The following is a 23,527-nucleotide window of genomic DNA, read 5'->3' as shown; positions in this document are numbered from 1 at the left end:
CCCAATTTTGCTAGAGTTGCTAGCTACAAATGCCCTCATCAGCTCAAAATGCAGATTCAAATGCTTTTCAACAGTGACAGGCGGTGGGGAGGGTGAGAGAATATCTCTGTGCATGTATTATTTCCCTCACCCGCATGCATTATTTCTGCCTTCATCTCTAGAAACTGCAAACATGCAGGCTTTCCCACACAGACAGATTCATGGCAGGTTTCCTCTTCCTTAAATACAGGAGAGCCAGACACACAAACTCCTTAAACCGCTTTATTGAATACATGGAATTTTATTTGCTCTAGTATGTAACAGAACATTGTAAAAATGTTATTACTACAGGTTTTCTGGCAAGTTTGTAACAAATGTGCATGGACCCACAGAAATGTAATCTAATTTCATGCAAATCCCCTAAAGCGGAGAGATTAAAACATTATTCAGGCTGCATCCTAAAGGAAAGGATATGAACTGTGCATTTAGATCACACTGAAAACTAATATGGACCCATATTGTGCTAAATAAATTGGGGGACACGTGACCTAGATTATCTGTTAAAAAGCTCCAAACCCTTTGAAGGCTTATACCTTGAAAGCAAGACTTCCCCTGAGCTTCATAAAAGGAAGAAGTAAGACTGCAAACATTAGACCCCATATATAGATGCTTATAAGATCTACAGATTCTGTGGTTTGGAATCTTCCTTAATCTCTTCTTAAACCCTATAAAATGATACACTACAGGTCCAGTTAATCACTGGCTTCAATCTTCTACTACATTAAGAGCTTTGCAGGAAGTGAATTGAATCTGACAGCTCCTGTTTTTAGTGCTTGTTTGGACAGGATATTCAGGCGCCTGTAGTTTACACACTTTCCCTTTCCTTCTCTGTATCACTTATACACAACTAAGTAGTTTTAGTTTTCAGCTCTTTATCCTTGTGGTCCACAATCATCTTTGATCAGCTTCATATTTTGCACTTGACTTTTCAATAAGACTTAATATATCACAATATATAATATGTTCTCACAAAAATAACCTTTGCTGGGGTAGGAGGAAGAGGTGTTTTGAAGAAGCTGTCACAGTGTTTTATATATGGAAATGGCTATGCTCTCTGCTGTATATAGTTTCAGCTGTGGCTGAAAGCGTGAAACTGTATTTAAGAAGGCCACTGTATTAATGTGAGCCATAGTAGGTTAGAGCCCACTGCAGATCATTGGAAACTTTAGTGTCTTCTAGGGCATATGGGTCAGGACTATATGGTTGGCTGCTGAGCTAGTGAACAGGAGGTGGGCCAGTGATACACTGGAAAGCAGCAGATTCTGTTACTGTTAATACATTTGCAAGAACTGGTGAAATTGCCTTGAGGGTCAGTCTGGATGAGTTCAGCATTGGAAAAGCATTCAGTGCTGGAGAGGAGACTTCAAAGTCTCTCAAGGGCCAGCTCTTCACTGGGAGTGGACAAGTGCTCCAGCTCCCTGCCCAAAGCCAAAGCCCTTGGGACCAAAGTTCTTGGCATAGCAGCCTGCAGGAGAAAAGGTGAAGAGAGACACAGTCAGAGTGTTGGCTATGCAGCAAACCAACAGTTCATACAACATAAATCACTGAGCAAAAGCAGGAAAATTACACTTCCCTTTTCAGGGGCAAACTATATAACTTCTCCCACTCCATTTCAAACACTTTCATTATTATTATTATTTTACAAAGCACAGCTGTAGAGGCTGCAATCTGTAGCAATTGCATTTAAAAGTTTTAGTGGAAAACCCACTAGAGGCATAGAGATATGAAGCCTCTTCCCACCCACTGTGATTAATAATTTTGTACAACAACAACGAGCATCAGCGATAAGTTACACAAGACTAGAGCATTGCGAGTTGTTTAGGCCTTAAGACACACTGTGCTGATATGAAAAACGTGTTTATATATATACCTGTAGGTATCGTTAGATATTATCAATGTGGGCAAACTGATGAAGGGTAGGGGGAATTTATCGGTCTCACTATTACACTGCAAGTCAAGGAACAGTAATAAATAGTAGAGGTTTGCCACCTACGGTTCTATGAAAGCCCTAAATAGCAACTTTTTGCAATTTTGCATCTTGGTCCTCCAAGACCATCAGGAGTGGGACAGAACACCCTTTGCATTAGCATCACATTTGACACATTGACCTGTGACTAACCATCACATCTCACTAGAAATCTAACACAAGCAAGACATCCTGAAATATAAATTCTTACCTTTGCAGTAGATTTCACCGTCTTTATCAGCCAAAGTAGTGGACTCTAAACTTTTACCACACTTTGCACATCTGAAACATGCTTTGTGCCATGACTGAGGACAACACAGAAGACAAAATGTTAGGGTGCAAGTAAAAGGATTCACCACAACACTTTTGGCCTCCTACATTAGGTATTGTCAGGTTCTTATTTTTTTAAAGACAGTAGTTCTCACTGGCAATACATGAGGCCGGCAGCCCAGTCACCCATCTTCCCATCCCAAATACTGTTTTGCACTGAAATATTCCAAATTCCTATGGGATGTGGGTGGCGCTGTGGGTAAAACCTCAGCGCCTAGGGCTTGCTGATCGCATGGTCGGCAGTTCGAATCCCCAAGGCGGGGTGAGCTCCCGTCTTTCGGTCCCAGCTCCTGCCCACCTAGCAGTTCGAAAGCACCCCTAAGTGCAAGTAGATAAATAGGTACCGCTTTCTAGCGGGAAGGTAAACGGAATTTCTGTGTGCTGCGCTGGTGCTGGCTCGCCAGAGCAGCTTCGTCACGCTGGCCACGTGACCCGGAAGTGTCTCCAGACAGCGCTGGCCCCCCGGCCTCTTAAGTGAGATGGGCGCACAACCCTAGATTCGGACACGGCTGGCCCGTATGGGCAGGGGTACCTTTACCTTTATTCCAAATTCCTAGTGATCACTCCTAGGTTCTAGCATTTGAAGGTTTGCATGCAACCCAAGGAAGAGAATGGACATACCCCAACTAACTTCATTAATATTCCTATTTATGCTGCTAGCCTTAATCATAATTTAGGGCAAGGAGTTCCAAAGATCAGTGTACACTGCAACATAAAGATGCCACGTTTCTGTCTTGATTCTGCAATAGATTGCAAAAATATCTATGCTAATCTGACAGAGGATAAGTTTTGAAGGCTGTTTTGAGCACCTTCACAAAAAGTTGTTGAACACTCAAGAGCTGCTTCTTATAACATGAAGTTCTTACACAGACATAGTTTTCATGGGCAGGATTTGCCTAAGGAGCCTGTGAGTGGAAACCCTGTGCAAGGATTCTGCTTGTGTGATGGGCCTTCTTCCCGCCCCCTCCCCATGCCCCCTGCAATTGGCTCAGAGGGCACTGGAAGCAAACCAAGAGGAGAGGAGAGGAGAGGGGAGGGGAGTTTGATCTGTCTGGCAAGCTGAAATGCTTCCGAAAACAGAACATTCATAATACTGCAACATTAAATTCCACCCCATGCAACAAGTTTAGTGTAAATTGCAATGTGGGAAAATTCCACATGCGTGTGTTTCACTATGTATGCCCCAAATCAGGAAACCCCAACTGGAAGCGGTTTCCCCATTGCATCCAATGTTTTTGATTTACTCTCACACTAGTGTGTGATTTATGCTCTGAGGTTCAGCTCTTAACAGCAGGCTCTTACCTTTCCAGCTCCAACCACCTTCTCGGCAGCATACACAGCCTGTCCACAGCGGGGACAGCCGTCAGCACCACCCACCTTCTGCGCCATCTTGGATGCATTGGGATTGTTGGTAGGCTGGTGGGGCTGGGGCCTGTGGAGTCCAGACAGGGAAACAATCATTATATGTCTGCAGGTTTGTACACTGTAGGGTTTGCAGGGAAGGAAGATATTGGTGACAGCCAATTCCATTTGTGGCTATGGAAGGAGTGGGGAACAAAAACAGTGTGCCATCAGTATTCTAGAGACTGGTAAGTTATAGGATAGTGTTGTTCCCAAACTTCCATTTTTGCTGGTGAATGCCAGGTCAGTGTGCTGCACAGGGGAAAAGACCACAGTGTTTGTTTACATCACAGAGATCTGGCGGGATGAGAATCTGGTCTGGTACTCATCCAGATAATTTCAGTCATATACTCAATACAGCAGCAGTCAAGGACTACAACTTAGGAGAGGGTGCAGAAATTGCGTCATTCCAAAAGATAGAGTGCCCGTTTGCTTTTTCACTTTTTAAATATCCATATTTGGCACAGTTATCACTAGACAGGGCCTTATTCAAGCTGGCACTTGTGACCAAGGTTAACCTGGAAAAAAGAGGATTTGGGGCTTGTTTTGTTGGGTTTTGTCTAGATTATAGATAATGCCAATACGTTATGGTGTTTAAGAGGGGGCAGGCCACACATTTAAATAACCAGAGTGCTGCATTTTTTTCTGCACCCAGAAGCACTTGGGAATTGATCAAGTCCCCAATTAAAATTGTTGCCAGTCATGGGGATTTTCCCCATATATGAGAGAGCATTGTGGTATTTTAATCAAAAGCAGCATTGGGTCAGAAGTATCTCTGAATTATAGGGACTTCTCCAGGAGTAAATCCTCTTTCTGCATGAGCAAGAAATAAAATCTTCACCTAAGACAGACAATATGATCACACTTGTTACCAAGATGCAGAAAGATTTACAACTTACTGCTCAGGTTTGATCCCAAGTCCTTCCCCCCTGTCCATGCTCAGAGTCCCTGCTCCCTGTCCAAATCCATAGCCTTTTGGTCCATACTTCTTCCCATAGCATGACTTGCAGTAGATTTCTTCTCCATGCACAGCTACTGTGGTGCTGTCCAAGTTCTTTTTGCAAACCACTGCAAGGAAGGGAGAAGGAAGAGACAAAAGTCAGAAGCTTTAATTATCAGACCTGCTTTCTCCAAGGAGATACCTGAGGAGATTTGTGGGTAGCCATTCAATACCTGCAGTGCCACAGAAAATTAGGGTCAAAGTACAGATGACACTGAAGAGCTACTGTCAAGATACTCTGTGTGTGTTCGCGGTGTGTGTGGAAATCCTCATCTCCCAGATGAAAAGGTGAGGGTGCTGGGCTCAATGGCTCCATCCAAGGACAGCCCCAGCAAGTTACTGTGATGAGCTGTGGAATACCATTTAATTCAGACATAATTGGCAAGCGAAGAGGCACCCTCCTGAAAAAAATCCTGATTTATGCTGCAAGAGAAAACCATCTGTTTGGAAAGGTTTGGAAAGAATCAAAGATGCTTGTTTCTGCTTTGCTTGAGAGGTGGAAGGAGAGGAGGGGAGGCAATATTTTAAGTCATTTTGGGAGGGTCTGCATTATTTACTCTCCCCTAAAGCAATGGAATGTAAAGTTTTTGGGAAGAGTGACTTTAAAGATACCTCTTTGTGATGGATTTATTCTACAACTAAGGACTTTGCCTGAAAGAAGATGGAGAGGAACAACCTTGAGGGACTTTGAGGGATTTTGACCACTCCTTGGAACTTCATATTGTGAAATTAAAATAATAAAGAAGAAAAGTTTGGGAACAACTGGATTGATTGTCTGTTAAGCACTCGGAAGAGAATAAACTGTGGAGTTGGATGTAATGGAACTGAGGATTGGCAGGATGGACTGCAGGAAGAATTATTAGTTTAGGGGGGGAAATGGAGAGAAGATATGGATTTTGTTGAGATTATATCAACCCCACTGCCTTGAAGCTGGAAATAAGAACAGTGAAAGAGACAGGGTGGACCACAGTGCATACCATCTTGATGGCATCTGAGACTTTCAGACAGAAAAGAAGAGATATGGATTATGTTTATTAATGATTTATTAATTAACTGTTTGTATGTAAAATGCAGGATTAAATTTTGGCAAAATGTGAGGGGTGGGTGATGTTGGGAAATTGGTAGTGTGAGGGGGTGATGCATATTATATGTTTATACCCCCCCCCCAAAAAAAAAAATTCTAGGGGTTTCATTTTCACCCTCTGCATACAGCACCAGTGAGACTGAGTGGGCCAGATGTCAGACAGCAATGTTCAAGGCCATGTTAGGGAATAATGTGTGCGTGTTGTCAGGGAGGAAGCAAGATCTGTCTTTCTCAGGCAAAGTGTTACTCAAGAGGTATCAGAAGGAAATGTTTCAAAATTGATGAATGACTATTACAGATAGATAAAAGAGGATTTACTCTACTCAACTATTTTGAGGAAAGTTTATAACAATGTATAAAAGCCACAGCAAAAACTGGTAACTGAGGGAGAAGGGATGACTGTATCATGAAATGATAGTTGGAAAAGTTATTTTATTGGGAGCAGGAAAGGAGGGAGGAAAATAGATGGAACATCTGGTGTGTGTGGGATATCAGCTTTTAAATTTGTATTGAATTTGTAGTAATTTGTATTATTTTGGTGACAATTTGTTAAATATTATGGAAAAGCAATAAAAAATTATTGAAAAAGAAAAGAAAAGAAAATTGACAGAGCTTTCCAACTGCAGACAAAGATGCTTCTGCCTGGGCTATCCAGTATCTAACAGCTTCACTGTTGCACACAAACACATTTTCCTCTCTCAAATGCACATTCAGACCTCAGCATCACTCATATTGGTGTCCTCTCTTAACCCTTGCCTTGATTCTAGAGTCAGAACTGCAGAGGGTGAGGAGAGGAGAAGAACGATGGCCACAAGGATAAGGGGGATCAGAACTGAGGCCAAGAGCTAATGTTATGTTTCTCCCAGCTGCAAAGGAATTAGAGCCTTGAGTTCTATATTGTCCTTAAAGAGAGAGAGAAAGAGATGTTGAGACTGCCAACAGCAGTCAAGTTTTAAAACCTCAGGAGGCTGGAGTTTGCCTCTTAGCCCAAAATAAAATTGTCTTACTCTTAAAGAATGCGAAAACAAAACAGATCGCTCCCCTAGGAATGCCACAGTAGCAACAGTAGCAACAGCCTATACCTTGCAACTAAATATGGGTCTTCGAGACTGAATATCCCATCCTCATTACCAAATATGGTACTATTTTCCTCTGACTGGTCTAGCCCTCCAGCAGAGAGAATTAATAGGAGGAGGAGTGTCAAGATGTGCTGCCATCAAAGGAGGATTGCTGCAAAACTCTCTTCCATCAAAAACAGCTTACATTTCTTGGAGTGGAGTTCCAATACTTGCCTGGCCTGGATGTCTTGCACAATCACTACAAGTTGGGCTCAGCTATTTTGAACAGCGTGTCTATTGGGCTGCTGGGTCATTATAGTAATCTTAAGCGGAATCAGCTTTGGTCAAAGATACTTGGTTCTATGTTTCTGGTGAAGGGGATTGAAGTGTGTCTTCTTTCCATTCAGAGTTTTGCCCTCTCCATATCAAAGGCACCTTTTGCTCAGCCCCGTATACAAATCTTTGAGAAGCCACTGCCAAATGCCTCGCTTAAGATGCCATTCTCATTTATTTGAAATCAGGATGTTAGCCGTAGTTCTGAAGCAGAGATTCCATACCAATGAGCTCAGAAAAGCTAAAAAGGCCTAGGTTTGGGGTTGTTTGCAGATGACAGCTGTTTAGCGTATCCACACACTTCAAGCAGAATCTGGTGTTTGTTTTGATGTAACCCAAGCCCACCACTTACTTACACTTACATGCTCTACAATGCGTCACTGATTAACTATGTTGCTCTCTGTTGTAATCAGTGGAACAGGAACTGATTCACTGCTGGTGTGTTCCCTTTACTCTCATTCAGAGCAAATGAGGCCCCTTCTCAGTAGCTGTCCAGGAAGCTGATATGTTTAGGAACTTCTCCCACCCCCCACAAACAACAGAGCTTGGATCTTATTTGGAAATGGTAAAGGCTAATGGGGTTGAGGAGCTACATCCTTTTTTATTTTAAGGGTTTTGTTTTATCAAGTCCTCTTGACAGTTTACTGATTAAGGCTCTGCTTAATTTATATTCAAAGGAATGTCAATGCTGATTTCCTGCCATGCAATATCCTTCACTGTTTGTTCCAAACAATACACCGCTCTGTTTATTTTTAACAGAAAAGTGGTATAAAAGTTTCATAAATAAATGACTTGGCAATTTTATTCTGTCTCATCTCTCTTCACATTTGTAACATGGCTGGTAATGCAGTTCATTGTTTGTGGGTTGGCAACCCTCCAACGTAGACTTTGGCTCTCTGGTGTGATCTTTGGGTCCCCTGGTTCCCCAAGCCTGGAAGTGTTCTTATTTGAGGCCATAATATCTGCAAGTCCACAAGTGTTCAGTTACTTGCACAGACCATTGGTCCATCTAGTTTTGTACTGTCTGTAAACTGTCTGGCATGGCTCTTCAGGGTTTCAGCCAAGGTTCTCTCCCCAGCCCTAGCTGGAGATGTTGGGGAATGAACCTGACACCTTCTGCATGCAAAGCAGATGCTCTATGACTGAGCTATGGCCCTTCCCCAGGAGCTGCAGCTCTTCCCCTACTTCAGACATTTCCCCCCTGTAGCTTTGCTTAAGGTTGATGTAAAAATTAGATCTCCACACCCACATTATACATGAACAGGCAAGTCACTTGAACAACAGATGAGACTGCTCCTATTAAGTTTCCTTTGTTAGGGTCAAAGTGAGTTTATGTGGTCACAGGGACCAGAGGTTGGTACACATTGTGCAGTAAGAGAGCAGCACAACTTTTGTTTTAAGATGTCCATGGCTGCAGTAAAAATCACATTTTCCAGCTGCTAAACTAGAGAACAGCTGTTGCCCCAGGTCAACACAGTCCCATCACAGAGGGCATTTCCTTCAGTGCTTTGAGATTAGCAGATTAGCCGCATTTCCTTTCACCAGCTATTGTTTAGTTTATTCACAACCACAGCAAGCTGAAGAATATACAAGATTCTCAGAGGCGGAACACACAAACACAGGAGGTCATCAGACACACAGCACATAAGAAAAGACAAACACAGCATTAGTGTGAAGATAAGCCTAACATTGGATGCAGTAGAGAGCAGAGCACAAGAACAGAAAGCTTTTTATTTTATTTAAAAAACAACAACCAAGTCAACACCAGCTGGCTAAAGAGGCTCTACATTTGACATTCAGCTTCAATAGGCAGGGCCTATCAGGTTTAAAATTCTGGCTATGAATTCACTGTCAATTAGAATGGAGTTACAGAGAGAGTGAGATCCATTGCCGTTATGAAACAATTTAATATAGAACCTTTTAACATCTATGACTAGCACTACAGTGCATGGAAATTTAATGGTTGTGCTTGCAGAGTACAGGAACTGTAGGGCAGAGTAGGACAGAAAGCTTTTGAATTACATGGAACACTTACTCCTGCCTGATTAAGAGTTCCATGCAACTTGAAAGCAGGCTCCCATATCTGTTAACACAGATGACTCAATAAAAAGGACCGTCAGAAACCTTTTTGTATGAAATAATAGAGCAGGAAAAATTTCATGACATTTCTGGCCATCAGTAGCACTTTACAAGTCTGATTTTAGGATTCAAAAAACTTTCACTATTTTAACTTGCAAAATAATTTGAAACATGAGCTAATAATTTGAACATTGGCATATGTAATGTACATGAAGAGGTCAACAATGTTCCAGCTTTCAAACTGATCTGATAAAAGATTGGTAAATGTGCAGGAAGTTTAAAAAGTGCTTTTAAGAACATTTTTTCCCTCCAATTTTTGAACATGCATATTACATGTTCCTTTGCAATCTGGGGGGAAACGACTGGCGTGCTTTACTCAGGGTTACTAGAGAAAGCAATCCGTCATTGTTTTGGGGGACATTCTGAGCAGCAGATTTGTACTGCCAAAACGTGGTTGTGAATGCACAGTTCAAAATCTGAAGCAAGAATTCTCAGGGTACTGCAGAGATTCTGGTGGGAGCCACAGTGAATGCTACAAGCAAGGCTTATCCCTTTAGAAAAGGTAGATATTTTCTGGCTTGCTGGGACCACTAGACAGGTGTACAAAGTGGAAAGCAGTTTGGTTAGAACAGGGGTGTTGCTAACCTCTTTTTCAGCAGAGGACCACATTGACTCTTCAGGCCCCGTGTGGTAGGCATGGGCAGTTTTCAAGATTGCCTTTCAAAGAATTTTCCATCAGCTACCTACACTACTTTAAGACAATCGTTAATCGTTTTTAAAATATTTTTTTAGTAAATTCAGTAAACAAAAAAACAGATTTGGAGGGGCTTGGGAAGAACACACAAAAACGCCTATGGCATCACAGCAAGAGAGCCAGTAGAGAAGTGGATGAATTTTTTAATGACAAATTAGGGACACAAAAATCTTTTGGGGGTTGGATACAGCCTATGGGTTATTAGTCCCACCCCCTCCAGTGGAATGTTGCTGCCCAGGAGCTCTTGGCCATGTACATGATTCTCTTTCATGTACATAATTTATATTCACAGCACCCCTGTGAGTGTGAGCCAGATCATGTGGCAAGATACATGACATGTGTTTAAGCAGCTCAGCAGTCAAAATACCAGGCCCTACTACCTGCCAACCTTCCGCTGTAGCTCTACAGTGCTCCTGTCCAAAGAGGAGAGGCAGTGTTGTATAGTAGTTAGACTGCAGGACTTCCTTACAGAGAGCTAGTTTGCATTGGCTGCAAAACAGCAAAGCCAAATTGCAACATATTCCCTAGTAGCTGCTGAAGAAATCCCAGAATTTATTTACCATGTTGGCAAGAGTATTGTGCATGTCTGCATGAAAAGAAAATCAGAGACATCCCTGGGGTTGCCATACTCACTGCATAAGAAGCAGGATTTGTGGAAACTGTTGCCTTCACATTGCACCTCCTCGGCAAAGTACACCGTTTTCTGGCACACGCCACACTTTTTTCCTCCACCCCAGTTCGGCATCCTGCAAAGGGAACAAATGAGAGGGGGGGGATGTAATTGACCGAAGACAGGGGAACTGGGGTAGCACAATGAACTTACCACAGGACTGGCCCACCCATGAGGCAAGGTGAGGCAACCGCCTCAGGTGGCAGGATCCACAGGGGCAGCAGATCCTGATGTGGATCTTTATTACCTCTTTGTTCCTTATATAGATCTTCACCCATCTTTTATTTCATGGCAAAGAGGGGGGCATCACTTTGCCATTTGTATCAGGTGCCCAAATGTATTGGGCTGGCCCTGACTTACCAGTTGCCAAGAATGCATTCAAATAACCCATTAAAACCCAATAATCAACCTGCATGAAGCTGTGAAAAGAATGGTTTGCAGACTTTATTGATGTGGCAGAAAGTACCTTTACTGTAGACCATAGTGCGTGGACCCAGATAAACAGCTCGCATATTTCTATAACTAAGGGTGTTGCCACATCATTACCCCCATTCCTGCCACCCTTATTTGGGTTGCTCTTTGTATTTCCTGCACGCACCGGTTTTTATGCATTCACAGCACACTAGTGTTATGATGGAGGTGGGTGGGTGTTTACGTCAGGCATAGGGAAACTTGGCCCTCCAGATGTTTTGGGACTACAACTCCCATCATCCCTAGCTAACAGGACCAGTGGTCAGGGATGATGGGAGTTGTAGTTCCAAAACATCTGGAGGGCTGAGTTTGCCTATGCCTGGTTTATGTTGCTGACTTTAGTACATTGCAGACATGCACTAAAGAGATCTAGAGCTGCACTGGCCTCTGATGTCAGTAGCTTCCTTCACTTGGCTCCCTGTCTTCCACATTCAGCTTCTATTCCAAGAATGTTGAGGGAGGAAATTAACAGTGGGATAATGAGAAATACCACATGCCTGTAATATCTCTCCCTTGCCTGCAAGAGTCACTCACTGGAATTAATGGCACAGATTCAGAAGGCTTCTGTCAGTTTGTATACTGTGAACAGTCTTGCTGCATAAGTTGCAGGAATTTCCAACTATGTTTTAAATAGTAGATTTCTGCAGATACCCAAGTCTCATTGCTTTCACATTTCTGAAATAAAGAATGGGGATGAGGGAAGTTCTAGTAGGATTGCCACATTACAGTTTAAGAGATTCACATTATGCCTTTAGACATGTGCCAGGAACAAGGTACCCAATCATTCCACCCACCCACTCATCTGTCTTTTACCCTAAGGCTCTTGTGTAGGTTACAACATTAAAATGCAATATTAAAACAACTTACAATGGCAGAAATAGGATGGATCCTAAAAATATACATTATAAGTGTCAAAAGCCAGGGTAAAGAGGTACATCTACAATATTTGCCAGAAGCTGTATAATGAAGGTGCCAGAGACACCTTGGTGGGGAGGGAGGTCCACTATTCAGGGGCTCCCACAGAAAATGCCCTCTCCTGGACCTCCACCACCCCGAGCTTATGAAGGCGGAGACCTCTGCTGATTTTAGCACCTGAGGTGAAGCAGAAGGAGAATGTACAAAAGGAATGGGGGCCTGGAAGAAGCGGAAGAAACCGCCTCAATTTCATTAGGCATTTTAAGGGCAGACTGTTGCAACTCTGTTCTCACTGCTTTGAAGATCTCAAGGTTAAGCATTTCCTGTGAATTAGCTTCCTGCAGAATAAATGGCCTTTACCTTAATTTTGTGTGACACAAGGAGGATGCTACCTTAAGATAAAGCACCAAGTGGCTCAGAAATGACAAGGCCATCCATGTGCCAAATCTGTCCAAGGTAGCTTTTAACCTAGAAGGAAAGAAGTCTTATGATCCAGGCACAAGGCCAATACTGCAGTGATACATTCTCTTCCAGGATGTGCATAAACCCACCAACTCCTCATAAAAGGACGGAAAAAATAAAACAGAAAGGTGTGGTTAGAAATATGGAGCCAAGGCCAAAAATAATCAGATAAGGAACACGGAACAGGGCAGTGCAGGGCTGAAGGGTGCAAGAAGTCTCACTTCCTGAATTAGTGATATACAGTATCAATCTGATGTTAGCAATATTTCTTAAGCTTCTCTGGCTGAACTTAGAGAACTAAGAACTAAAGAGGAAGTCCATCTTGATCATATCCACATGGTTCAAGAAGGGACACCCCCTCTCTTATCACATAACTACTGTGCCATCAAGTCTTAAGAACTGTTTGGCAGGAGCTGCCTGGTTCTCCCAGCCTCAATCTGATCTGGGAGGAATGGCAAGACATCCAGAACTGCCACTTACATTGGTGAGGGCAGAGGTACCTCCATCAAGGACTCTCCAACAAGGATTGTGATTACTATGAAAGCAGCTTTGCAAAGAAAGAACTGTGTTGCAGGAGCTGCCTTGTCCTACTGGCCTGGACACTGTCACCAGCTCTGCTCCTGGGTCTGGCCTGAGAAGAAGACTATTTCTGGGGATGGACAGCCAGAATTGCCACTGACATCAGCTGCAACTTTAAGAACTTGTGCTTGAACTTGCTTTTTCCTCTTCCCTCCCATTCCCTTTTCTTTGTGTGCCATGTGATTTTGGATTGCGAGCCTGTGGGCAGGGACTGTCATAGAATTGATGTTTGGAAGTCACTCCAAGAAGTTTGGAAGTCACTTTCTGACTAAAGGGTGTAGTATAAATTCTGTAAATAATTAATAAATGCCTAAAAACAAATACACGAGGTGGATTTTCCATGCAGAGGCCCAATTGCTACAATTGGTTGCTCTGAAGTAAAGGGGAAGAGGTCCTGAACTTGATATACATCTAGAGTGCCCAGATCACACTTTTAAGTGAGACAGCTTATACTAAAAATTTAGAATCTTATGTTTTTGCAAAGCAAAGCTAAACATCTCTCTCTCTCCTCCCATCCATTGGAATTAGAAAGCAGCTCGGTGTAAGCATCTTCTTTTTACTGACAATGCAAAATAACCCAATATATATTTCCAGTTCTGCCTTTTGTGAGTTGGATAACTCCTTGTTCAACAATATAACACCTCTTCCAAAACAGAAGCATAAAAAACAGCAGCGGCAGCACTAGGCACAAACAAGGCAAATCAGGTCATGTCACATGTGGAGGCCAGGTGCTCAGGAGGACAGGGAGCCTGCAGCTTGGATAGTTGCATAAACAAGAGGAGTTCAGCAGGTGTAAACAAGGGGATTTCAGCTGGTGTAGCATTTTCCATCCCAGCACAAGTCACACCTGTTGAGATTTCCGCTTTTGCACAACTGTTAAAAGTACAGTAGCCCTTTCTCCATTCAACCTGCCTAATTTAAAGGCTGTTTTTAGGCATCTGTATCTATCTGCCTATCTCCCCAAGTACAATTGCTCATACTCATAGTCTGCCCTCTTGAGCAAAGGGCTGCAGACCCTGGCTTAAGTGTACTGGCTGATCTGCGAGTTGCTGCTGCCTGAGAAGCTCACCCAGTTCTGAAGAGTTCCTTTCCAAAAAAACAACAACAACAACAACAAACACTGGACTAAGGTTGGGAGATTTTGCAGCAACTGAGGAAAAAGGAAAAAAGCAGTTTTATCAAAGCACCTTTTTAAAATATTTCCCTCAGTTGTCTGTCTCAGCCTTCCCACCTCAATATACTGCAAACTAGCTTTTCATGTTCTGTATCCCTCCCTCTCTGCCAAGTAATTCCAGCTAGGAGCCTTGGATTGCCTTAAAAGGAAATGTGGCTCAGTCTCTCTCTCATTTCTTTCTGCTGGGGCATAGCCCAGCAAGCTGAGCAGGAAGGAGGCCGGCCCTGGCTTTCAATAAAATGGAGTGTCCCTACAGAACAGCACCTTTCAGTGCTGCACAGTGTACGATGGGAGCATAATTAGATTGTCTATACTATCTTCAGCAGCTGGGGTAAAGCCCTGATCTCTGCATGCTCCCAATGCAGGGCAGTTCAGATGGTGCAAAGGAGGGCAAGCCCTCTCATAGCTGTGTCAAAGAAGACATTTGTCCAGCCATTGAATATGATTGACCAGATACTAAATCCAGGCTATCAATAATCTGCAGACCAACAGTATCAGTGAACAAAAATACAAAGAGAAAATATGTGGGATTGTGCCTTGCCAGTGAGAAGTCCTCAATTTACAAGATTCTTCTGGATTATCTTTAACCTGGCCAGGATATTACACACAGTTTTATTTGGATCTGAGCTATGCATCTCCAAATTGTCATCATTTTATTTGTAGTGATTTAATCAATAGCTAGATTACAGTAGCTAGGATTACCACCAAATTACAGCACTAATTTACCAGGGGGAAGGGAGAGGCTATGAAGTCAAAAACAGAAGAGGCTTAAACTTGACCTGATTAACTAGATGCAGCTAGACATATCCTGAAATAAATTGAATCCAGCAGCACATACTAGAGGTCACAATCTTATTACTGCTATTACTACTACTACTACACTCAAGTTCCAAATTATTAACTAGAATAACTCAAAAGAGATGCATTTATACAGAGTCAGATATAGGACTGTGTCTCCTGACCCAAGATCCTTTAACTCAGGAATGAGTAAGTAACCTGTGGCCCTTGCTTGACTACAGCTTCCATCATTCCTGACCATTTGCCATGCTGTCTGCAGCTTATGGGAGTTGATGTCCAGCAACATCTGAAGGCCCATAGGATGTCCTGTTCTAACTGGAATCGCCAAGTACCAAACCTGGGCCCTGCTCTATACAAAGCATGTGCTCCCCGACTCAGCTGTGACTCCCAACAGCTTCATGTTCCAGGAAGAAATATAAGGCTGTGAACAAGGATAAAGCTTAAGTGAAATAGAAGATTAATTAGTTAGATGATTCTGCATGTGAAGCATTCTCAGCAGCGCTGCTTTTAAATAGTCACAGCATATAATATTTCAAGAACCAAGGCTTTATTCTATGCTTCCCACAAATCTTAAGTATCTGTTCCATCCAAACAACACTGCCAATGCCAAACAAGTAAAAGACTGGAAGATGTGGGGAAAAGCAGCTCTTAAGTTAACGTATCTTAAAATGCAATGAGAAAAGGGGTATGTATCGAGAAGCTTAGGTGTGTCAAACAACTCCACTAATAAAAGAGGATTCAATAAGGTTTGCTAAGGTAAAAAAACAACAACCCTGCTCCAATCCAGAAATACATATATAGCAGTACATGGCCTATGAGCAGCTGTATGAACTTAGCTGCTCAATGGTTATCAGCTTAAAATGCACCAATTTTGGGTTGAGTTATGGCCGGAGTTTACACTATCCTCCTCAAAGGGACAGCTAAATTTGCTCCCTCCGCCAAGTAGAAGATTGAGACTGTCAGCTCTGAAAGACCCTAATATTTTTTTTGCACTCTTCACAGGGTTCCTATCCACATGCACACTGCTCTCACTGGATTTGGGTTGCTTGTGTGTAAAGAGTACTGGAACTAAACACAAACTCAGTATTGTGATCCATCATTGTAATACTTAAAACTATTAAATAACTAACTTTAACAAATATTTCACATTGAAAACATAATTAATATGACATATTCTGGGTGTCATAAAACTGAAGAACCAGATAGGTACTGATCTGCCACTGGGCTCACTGGTTAGCTTTTTAGGCCAAGTCTGATCTGGGGATTTGGAGACAGTGACTCATATTTTAAGAACAGCATAAATGGAAGAAGATAAACCAACTTTCCATAGACGAATAGAGTTGTGGGATATGCCTCTTTCAATTAAAACTCACAATATGATAAGTGGTAGAAAGGGGAGGTATGACACAAGGTGACCCTACTCTATTTTGGGATGGGTCTGAGTACCACTATTCTATTAGGAAATAACTATGTTTTTTACAACAAACACCATATGGTCAGCAGTAACATACTTAATTTAAGTTCACACTGAGTAGACTATTTGTAAATTACTTGTTGACTTCTCTTACTCCACTCATTAGTTATTGCTTCTTCTAACTCTTGTTTCCCTTATATTATCTTTCAAAAGTAGATGATATATTAGTGTGCAAACTGCTGTTGTGTATCTTTTGTTATTTCTGAAATTTAAAAAAAAACTGATTAAGGATTTGTCAGGATTGCTATTGATATAGTTTACTCACAGTGGTTTGCTTACAGTGAAAACACCATACAAGGACATATATGACAGCAGGATATTCCTTTAAGTAATGATTTTTAAAATTGCTCCTTTTAAATGATAAGAAAGTTGAGATAGAGCGATATGAAACATTTGAAAATATATTTGGCAATAATATCTGATAGCCAGATTTCCTAGTTACATGGAGTGGGATGCACCTAACTAGGCTTCTGTTTGCACAACGGGGTTCACCACCCCATTCACCCTCTGAAATTGGCCCTATGGGGTTGGGAGAATCCCCAGAACAGTGCACCGGGGGGGGAGGGGATTAATTTGACTGCCAAGCCGAAATGCTTGCAGATGTGGCATGTCTCGTGGCATTATGTTGAATTGCACACTTTTTTAATATGCATAGGGTGTAGATATATTGTATTTTGGAAACAATCTACACCAACATAGTTCCATATGGTATGAAGGCTTATATGTAGTCCTCAGCACTTTGCAAATAGAGATCAGCAGTTCAGGGACAGCCATCAAGACACCCAATATATGTAATCTAAACCTAAATACTTTCCCAGAAAGATGGGAAGCACCTGAATACATTGTTATGGTCCCACTGCAATAATAAAGAAGTACAAGGGTGACAACAGAAGCAGGTCAAACGCAGTCAGAACTTTCCACTCATTAATCAAAATGACACACTAAACATTTTGCGCCAGGCAGGAACCAGCTATGTTTAAGCAGAAATTGTTGGTTCATTTCTAAAAATAATGTGTCAATAAGCATACAGATATGGGTGATCCAGTATACACTGTACACAATATACAGACTTTAAAAAAGTTTTTGACAAAGTTTTTACTGGAGACTTCTGAAGAAGCTTAGCAGTCATGGACTAAGAACACCTGTCCTCTTATAGATAAGTAAAGAACAGGAAGCAGAGAGAAGGAATAAATGGACAGTTCAGCCAATGGAAGAGTGTAAAAAGTGTGATTTCCTGAGGAACAGTATTGGAACATTATATATATAAATATATACACACATACACGTACATACAGTTGGGGGAAGGGGCAGCCAGTCACTGGGACAGCAGGAAGTTAAGAATCATGGTTATGCCGCAGATGCAGCTTATCTAGTTAGATCAAAATCATTGTTTACCATTTTTAAATTAATCCTTTGTTCTATTCAAATGGTGGCCTTCCCTTCTTGCCTGTCAAATCCTATTGCACCCAACTACAGAAATTATGTGGTTCGACGCTGAACGGTTGATGAATTGAAACAGGAAATTTATCTTTCCACCCTCAGTAAGATTATGACTGTTTATAGTCTCCCACACTACATAAGGAAGTAGGCTTTATCTAAACTTTGCATTCACAAGTATCAATTGCATATCAGTATTTCTATTTCCCATGGCTGTATGTCTAATCTAAGAGACAATTGCCAGAATGTATAATTTTAAAATGGATTATCAGATGCTTTCCGGATGTTTACATTATCATTTGGAAGGGATTCCTTCTGAGCTATGAGTCACCACCTGCAAAAGCACAATAGGAGTAGAACACTCAGAGGCTGAGCCCACTGGGAATATATCCAATACTAATGTGGGAGAATCATCCATCTATCAAGGGACCAGAAAATATAGCTGCAGCAACTTTGGTTTAAATTCTCCCCCCTCCCCCTGTATGCTGGGACACAACACGTCATGATACTGAAGGCAGAGGGAGAGAACTGTAGAGGGGAAATTTCACAAAACAATAATGTGATTATGAGATCAGCCCTCATCCATAATGCTCAGAAAGAAGCTGCAGGAGTTGCTTGTACCATAAGCTACTTGATTATAGGAGGTAATGGAAGTTCAAGCTGAGCAAGACACAGGGCAGATTGTGACTTCCTTTGCAGCTCAACAATTTTTTTTTTAAGAAGAAGAAAGTATTCTCAGGTGGGGGAAGTTTGCTCCTCTTCAAATCATGTATATTTTGCATTATGACACCACTAAACCAGTCACAAGATACTCATATGTTTGTTGTCGGATGAACTACAGGGCATACATTGCAGGTCAGCTGCTGGAGTTTCAGAATAGCACTGATCTGTGTTAAACTGGCAGAATAAAAAAAGCATTGAAAGGAAATATTTAATGAAGCATGAGATCGCAACCATTAAGTTTAACAGCAGCAGAGGGTGGCCTGATAAATGGCACTTTAGAAAAACAAAGAGATTAACTGTACATCCCTATCCATAACAAAATTAAAGTAATTGGATTTAACCCACTTTAGACCCATTAACGTTAATGGGATTCATCACAGTTTATAAGTGAGTTAAGTTAGAGCTGGTAAGTGAGAACCAAATAATCTGTACAAATGTGGGGGAAAGCTGGAATGACATCTAGTGCCTGGGGTCGGGAGCCTGTGGCTGTTTTGAAGACCACAACTCTCATCATCCCTGATCATTGGCCATGCTGTCTGGGGGTGATGGTAAAAAGGTAAAGGTAAAGGACGCCTGACAGTTAAGTCCAGTCACAGACGACTCTGGGGTTGTGGCACTCATTTCGCTTTACAGGCCAAGGGAGCCAGCATTTGTCCGTAGACAGTTTTTTCGGGTCATGTGGCCAGCATGACTAAGCCGCTTCTGGCGCAACGGAACACCGAAACCAGAGCAGCTCACAGAAATGTCTTTTACCTTCCTGCTGAAGCGGTACCTATTTATCTACTTGCACTTTTTTGGCATGCTTTCGAACTGATAGGTTGGCAGGAGCAGGGACCAAGCAGTGGGAGCTCACCCCGTGGCGGGGATTTGAACAGCCGACCTTATGATTGGCAAGCCCAAGAGACTCAGTGGTTTATGTTCCTGTTCCTGTTCTAGTCTGTCAACTGCAGCTTCCGAAGAAAATCCCCATGTTTCCTTAAATGTAAATTACAACAGCTTCATTCTAAGGCTCAGTCACATTCATGACTTGGGGGCAAAGAAAAAAAAGAAAAGGCAGTAAGTAGTTGCAGGGCATACTTTTCAGGGCCCAGAATTAGATGTTCCAATGAAGAGGGGATATGGGGGGAATTGGGAGACTGCCTCGTACCTAAGGGAGACAATCCTCGTAAGTCTGCATTATGAAAGTGTGGCTGGGGTACAGGGACATACCCACGTGTTGGCCAGGTTGGTCTCCACCTTGGGAGCAAACCCAGAGGGGAGCAAAATTGTGCCTCTCCACTCTGGCTCAGAGTGGCTAGGAGCCTGACAGCCCTTTGGCACTCTCTATGGTCCGCTCCTCTGCTGATCTGGGTGGCAGGCAAGTGTCCAGGCTCCTCTGGGCACCTTGGGGGAGGAATCCAGTTGCTGGTGTGGGCCATCAGAGCAGCCCCGTGGGGCCCCCCTGCCCAACTGGCCAGCAGCTTTATTTGAAATGTGAGGTTAACACCCACTGGAGCCTGGAGGCAAGAAAGAGCGGGCAAGAGTTGTTGGAGGAGGAAAAATGAAGGAGGAGAGGAGCAGAGGAGACCCCACCCACATGGCCACAGAGGAAGTCACTGATAGAGCGTGAAAAGCAATGAAAAGCAAACATTTTGAGTTTCTGGTCTATGGTATATCTCAACTTCAGAGCTGCTGATACAAGCCAAGGGAGCAAGGGAGCCTAGGTACACCACTGCTAGTGTGCCTTGTGTCCCATTTCCCTCTACAATTTCTACAAGTAATTATCACTTAAGAAGCACTTGAATTCCCTGTGTGACAATCTTATTGTGATCATGATTCTAAGGCAAATCACTAATATTATCATGTTACAGATGAGAAACTGAGGCTGGTCAAATGGCCAGAGAACTGAATCTGAACCCAGGAGGCCTGGAGTAGCCTCACCATACAACCCAGGTAATTATTTCACGAGCAAAAAAAACCCTGATTTACGCAAACTCACAAAGTTTTCTGTGGTTGTTTTGCCACATTCTTGGAGCTAATACTCACTTGTGGTCAGGAAGGTTCCAAGTCTGCTAGGGAAGGAACACAGACACTCATGCAATTATCAGATCATTGAGTAATAGCATGCTTTACCATAAATGGACATAAACAACAGTCAAATTCTTAAGTAAAGAGGTACTGCAACTAGACAAAGCAAGATTATAGTAATTCCATTCAGCACAATGCACTCTACTATCTGCCCAGTACCTTTCCACAACAGGCTTCAATACTGACTTTTCAATGTTCAGGGTAGATAAGGATTCCCAACACAAACTCTGGCAATCTAAAGTACTTGCTTCAATTAAAAAAACAAAACCCAAACATTCTTTTAGGTGCACAAAGCTAGGCCTAACAATCTCTTAACTTCATTTCCAGTCTTAAAATATGAATATTTACAGGATGTATACTGAGAATCAGCAATACTAATGAAACCTAAACTGAAGTTCCATAAACCCTTACAATATCTTCTAAGTCAGCCAGGCCCAGGGTGTTTAGCTTTTTTTTTTTTTTTGCAAAGAAGTCAAGTGTTCAACAGGTACTCAGCATGCTCAATACTTTTGAAATTGTGGTACCAAATAGCTCTGAAGTTTTTAGTCAACCATACGAATTCAGAATGCAACTGCTGTTGAAGATAATTGCCAGTGTATAATTACAACAATAGAAATAATAGCCTTGGGGTATTTATCAAGGAGTAGAACTGCTCCTTCTGTTATTCAAATTAAGAATTTACCTAATACACCACCCTAACTACTAATGCCAGCAAGATTTCAACAGACTGCATTTGTACAGCAAATGTACTGTAGCTGAAAAGCGTAATGCTGGTGGTCAACAAAAGATGTTTAAAGACTGTCTCAAGGCACCTCTTAAAAAATGTAGTATAAACACTGACAACTAGGAAATACTGGCCTGCGAGCTCTCCAGTTGTAGAACAGCCTTTACCAAAAGTGTCATGGACTTTGTAGACCCTCGAACTCAGGACACAAGGGAGAAACGTGCTAAGAAGGAGGCATGCTTGGCAAATCCACACCGTGATCAACTCCCGCCCGGAAACCAATGTCCCCACTGTGGAAGGACATGTGGATCCAGAATTGGCCTCCACAGTCACTTACGGACTCATTGTTAAAACCGTGTTTATGGAAGACAATCTTAATTGGCTATGAGTGATAGCCAAAGAAGAAGAAGGTGTGTCACACAGTATGTGCCATCATGCTACTCCGGGCACCACACTTTAAAGAGGAACCTGTGGGTGGGGAACCTGTGGATCTTGAGATATTGCTGGATTTCCAAGTCCCATCCAGTTAGCGTGGCCCATGATCAGGATGGCAGGAGATGCAGTTCAGCAGCATCTGGGCAACCACTGGTTCCACATCCCTTTACATTGTAGGCAATTCAGAGGAGGCCAGTGAAGATGCACAGGGGTATAGAAAGTTGAGTTAGGAAAGGCTGCGGAAACTGGATATGATTAAACTGGAGACAAGAAAACTGGGAGGAAATGCAAAGGCACTCTTCAAAACCTGAACAGCTGTCCCACAGGAGAGGGCAAATACTGGTACTTGTTCTTTGCTGCTGCAGAGGGCAGGACTAGGTTTAATGGGTTGAGTTACAGGGAGTAGATATGGGTTGAACATTAGGAAGAGACTTCAAGAGGAGAGCAGTTCAACAACAGAGAAAAGCTCTTTCTCCTGGAGTTTCTCAGGCAGGGACTGGACAGTCATCTGATGGGGATGCTCAAACTCTGGATTTTTTGCACTGGTCTAGACAGTCTACAGGATGCCCACCATGTACTTTTTAGAAGAAACATATCACTCATCAGCTAATAATGAAATGTAGCCACACGCCTTTTGGACATCATATCACAATGAAGGCTCTGGAGGGGTCAGAGCAGAATTTTCTTCAGTATGCCCCCCCAACTCCAAAAAAGGAGGCCCCATTCAAACGTTTAAGATGCATTCACAAAGGCAAAACCTGGTTCTGAACTGAAAAGCCAAGAATCAGGTAGTAAGGCTGAGTGTGTTGCAATGCTTTTTAAAATTGCATATTGACCCCAAATAATTACCATTTCCCTGCAGTGGGAGAAAATACGCGAATCATGTCTCACAGTCGAGGCGGCAGAGTTTGGTTTAGGGCTCGTCAGCTCTACGGGAAGCTGAAGCGTGGCTTACTCTCGCGTAACCTCCCCCCCCCCCCGCGCGTTTTCAGGGCGCAAACAGGGCTTGCGCGTCTCGAGGGATTTTATTAGTTCATTTTACGCACACTCCTGTCGCAGAGGCGGCTGCTTCTTAGGGGAAACCAACGGGGATCAGAACCCCCAAAGTTAGCTCTGTGACATAAGGGGAAAAGGCGCGGCAAGACATGGCGCCCCCGCCGCCGCCAGGGAACTTTCTTCAGGCGCGCCGCAGCCGGAACAGCAGCAGCAGCAGGGCGTTTGCCACTAACCCTTCCAAGGCAGAGCCGCGGCGGCCCAAGTGCCCCGCCCGTGGAACGGCGGGAAAAGGAGGGAAAAGGCCGGGCCTGGCGCTTGCTTACCTGGCGAATGCTGGCGCGCGTCCGGCTGCTGACTGCTGTCCCTCTACGCTCTGGCTCTTTCTCCCTCAGGCTGGCCGGGCTCAAGCCTCCCGAGAGCGGGGCTTGTTTTGTTCTGCTGGGCGGAAGGCGTGTCCCTGAGCACCCCGCAGCCCGCGCGCCCGCCCAAAGAAAGTCGCCAGGGAAGAGCGAGCGAGGCGAGGAAGGAGGGAGGGAGGGACCGAGGGCTGGCTGCTGA

General features: G+C 43.0%; 1 protein-coding gene across 1 annotated transcript; it reads right to left on the bottom strand.

The window, feature by feature from the left end:
• Positions 1–251: 251 nt before the first annotated feature.
• On the bottom strand, positions 252–23,496 carry CSRP1 (cysteine and glycine rich protein 1). The gene is made up of 6 exons (XM_083508627.1): positions 23,293–23,496; positions 10,678–10,790; positions 4,636–4,804; positions 3,638–3,767; positions 2,217–2,310; positions 252–1,504 (listed from the first exon to the last, which is right to left on the bottom strand). The coding sequence occupies exons 2-6, from the start codon at positions 10,787–10,789 to the stop codon at positions 1,428–1,430; spliced, it is 582 nt and encodes a 193-aa protein (XP_083364753.1). The 5' UTR covers position 10,790; positions 23,293–23,496; the 3' UTR covers positions 252–1,427.
• Between the last annotated feature and the right edge of the window lie 31 nt (positions 23,497–23,527).

Source organism: Podarcis liolepis (genome assembly GCF_965112155.1).
Source record: "Podarcis liolepis genome assembly, chromosome: 6".
Classification (NCBI taxonomy): Eukaryota; Metazoa; Chordata; class Lepidosauria; order Squamata; family Lacertidae; genus Podarcis; species Podarcis liolepis.
Note: the sequence above shows the minus strand (reverse complement) of the source record. Positions and strands in the feature narration are given on the sequence as shown.

Coding starts and splice junctions, on each gene's coding strand:
- CSRP1 (XM_083508627.1), bottom strand. CDS start 10,789: ATGCCGAACTGGGGTGGAGGAAAAAAGTGTGGCGTGTGCCAGAAAACG. Junction 4,805..10,677: donor CAAATCCTGCTTCTTATGCA/GTGAGTATGGCA, acceptor CCTTCCTTGCAG/TGGTTTGCAAAAAGAACTTG. Junction 1,505..2,216: donor CGGTGAAATCTACTGCAAAG/GTAAGAATTTAT, acceptor TTTCTCCTGCAG/GCTGCTATGCCAAGAACTTT.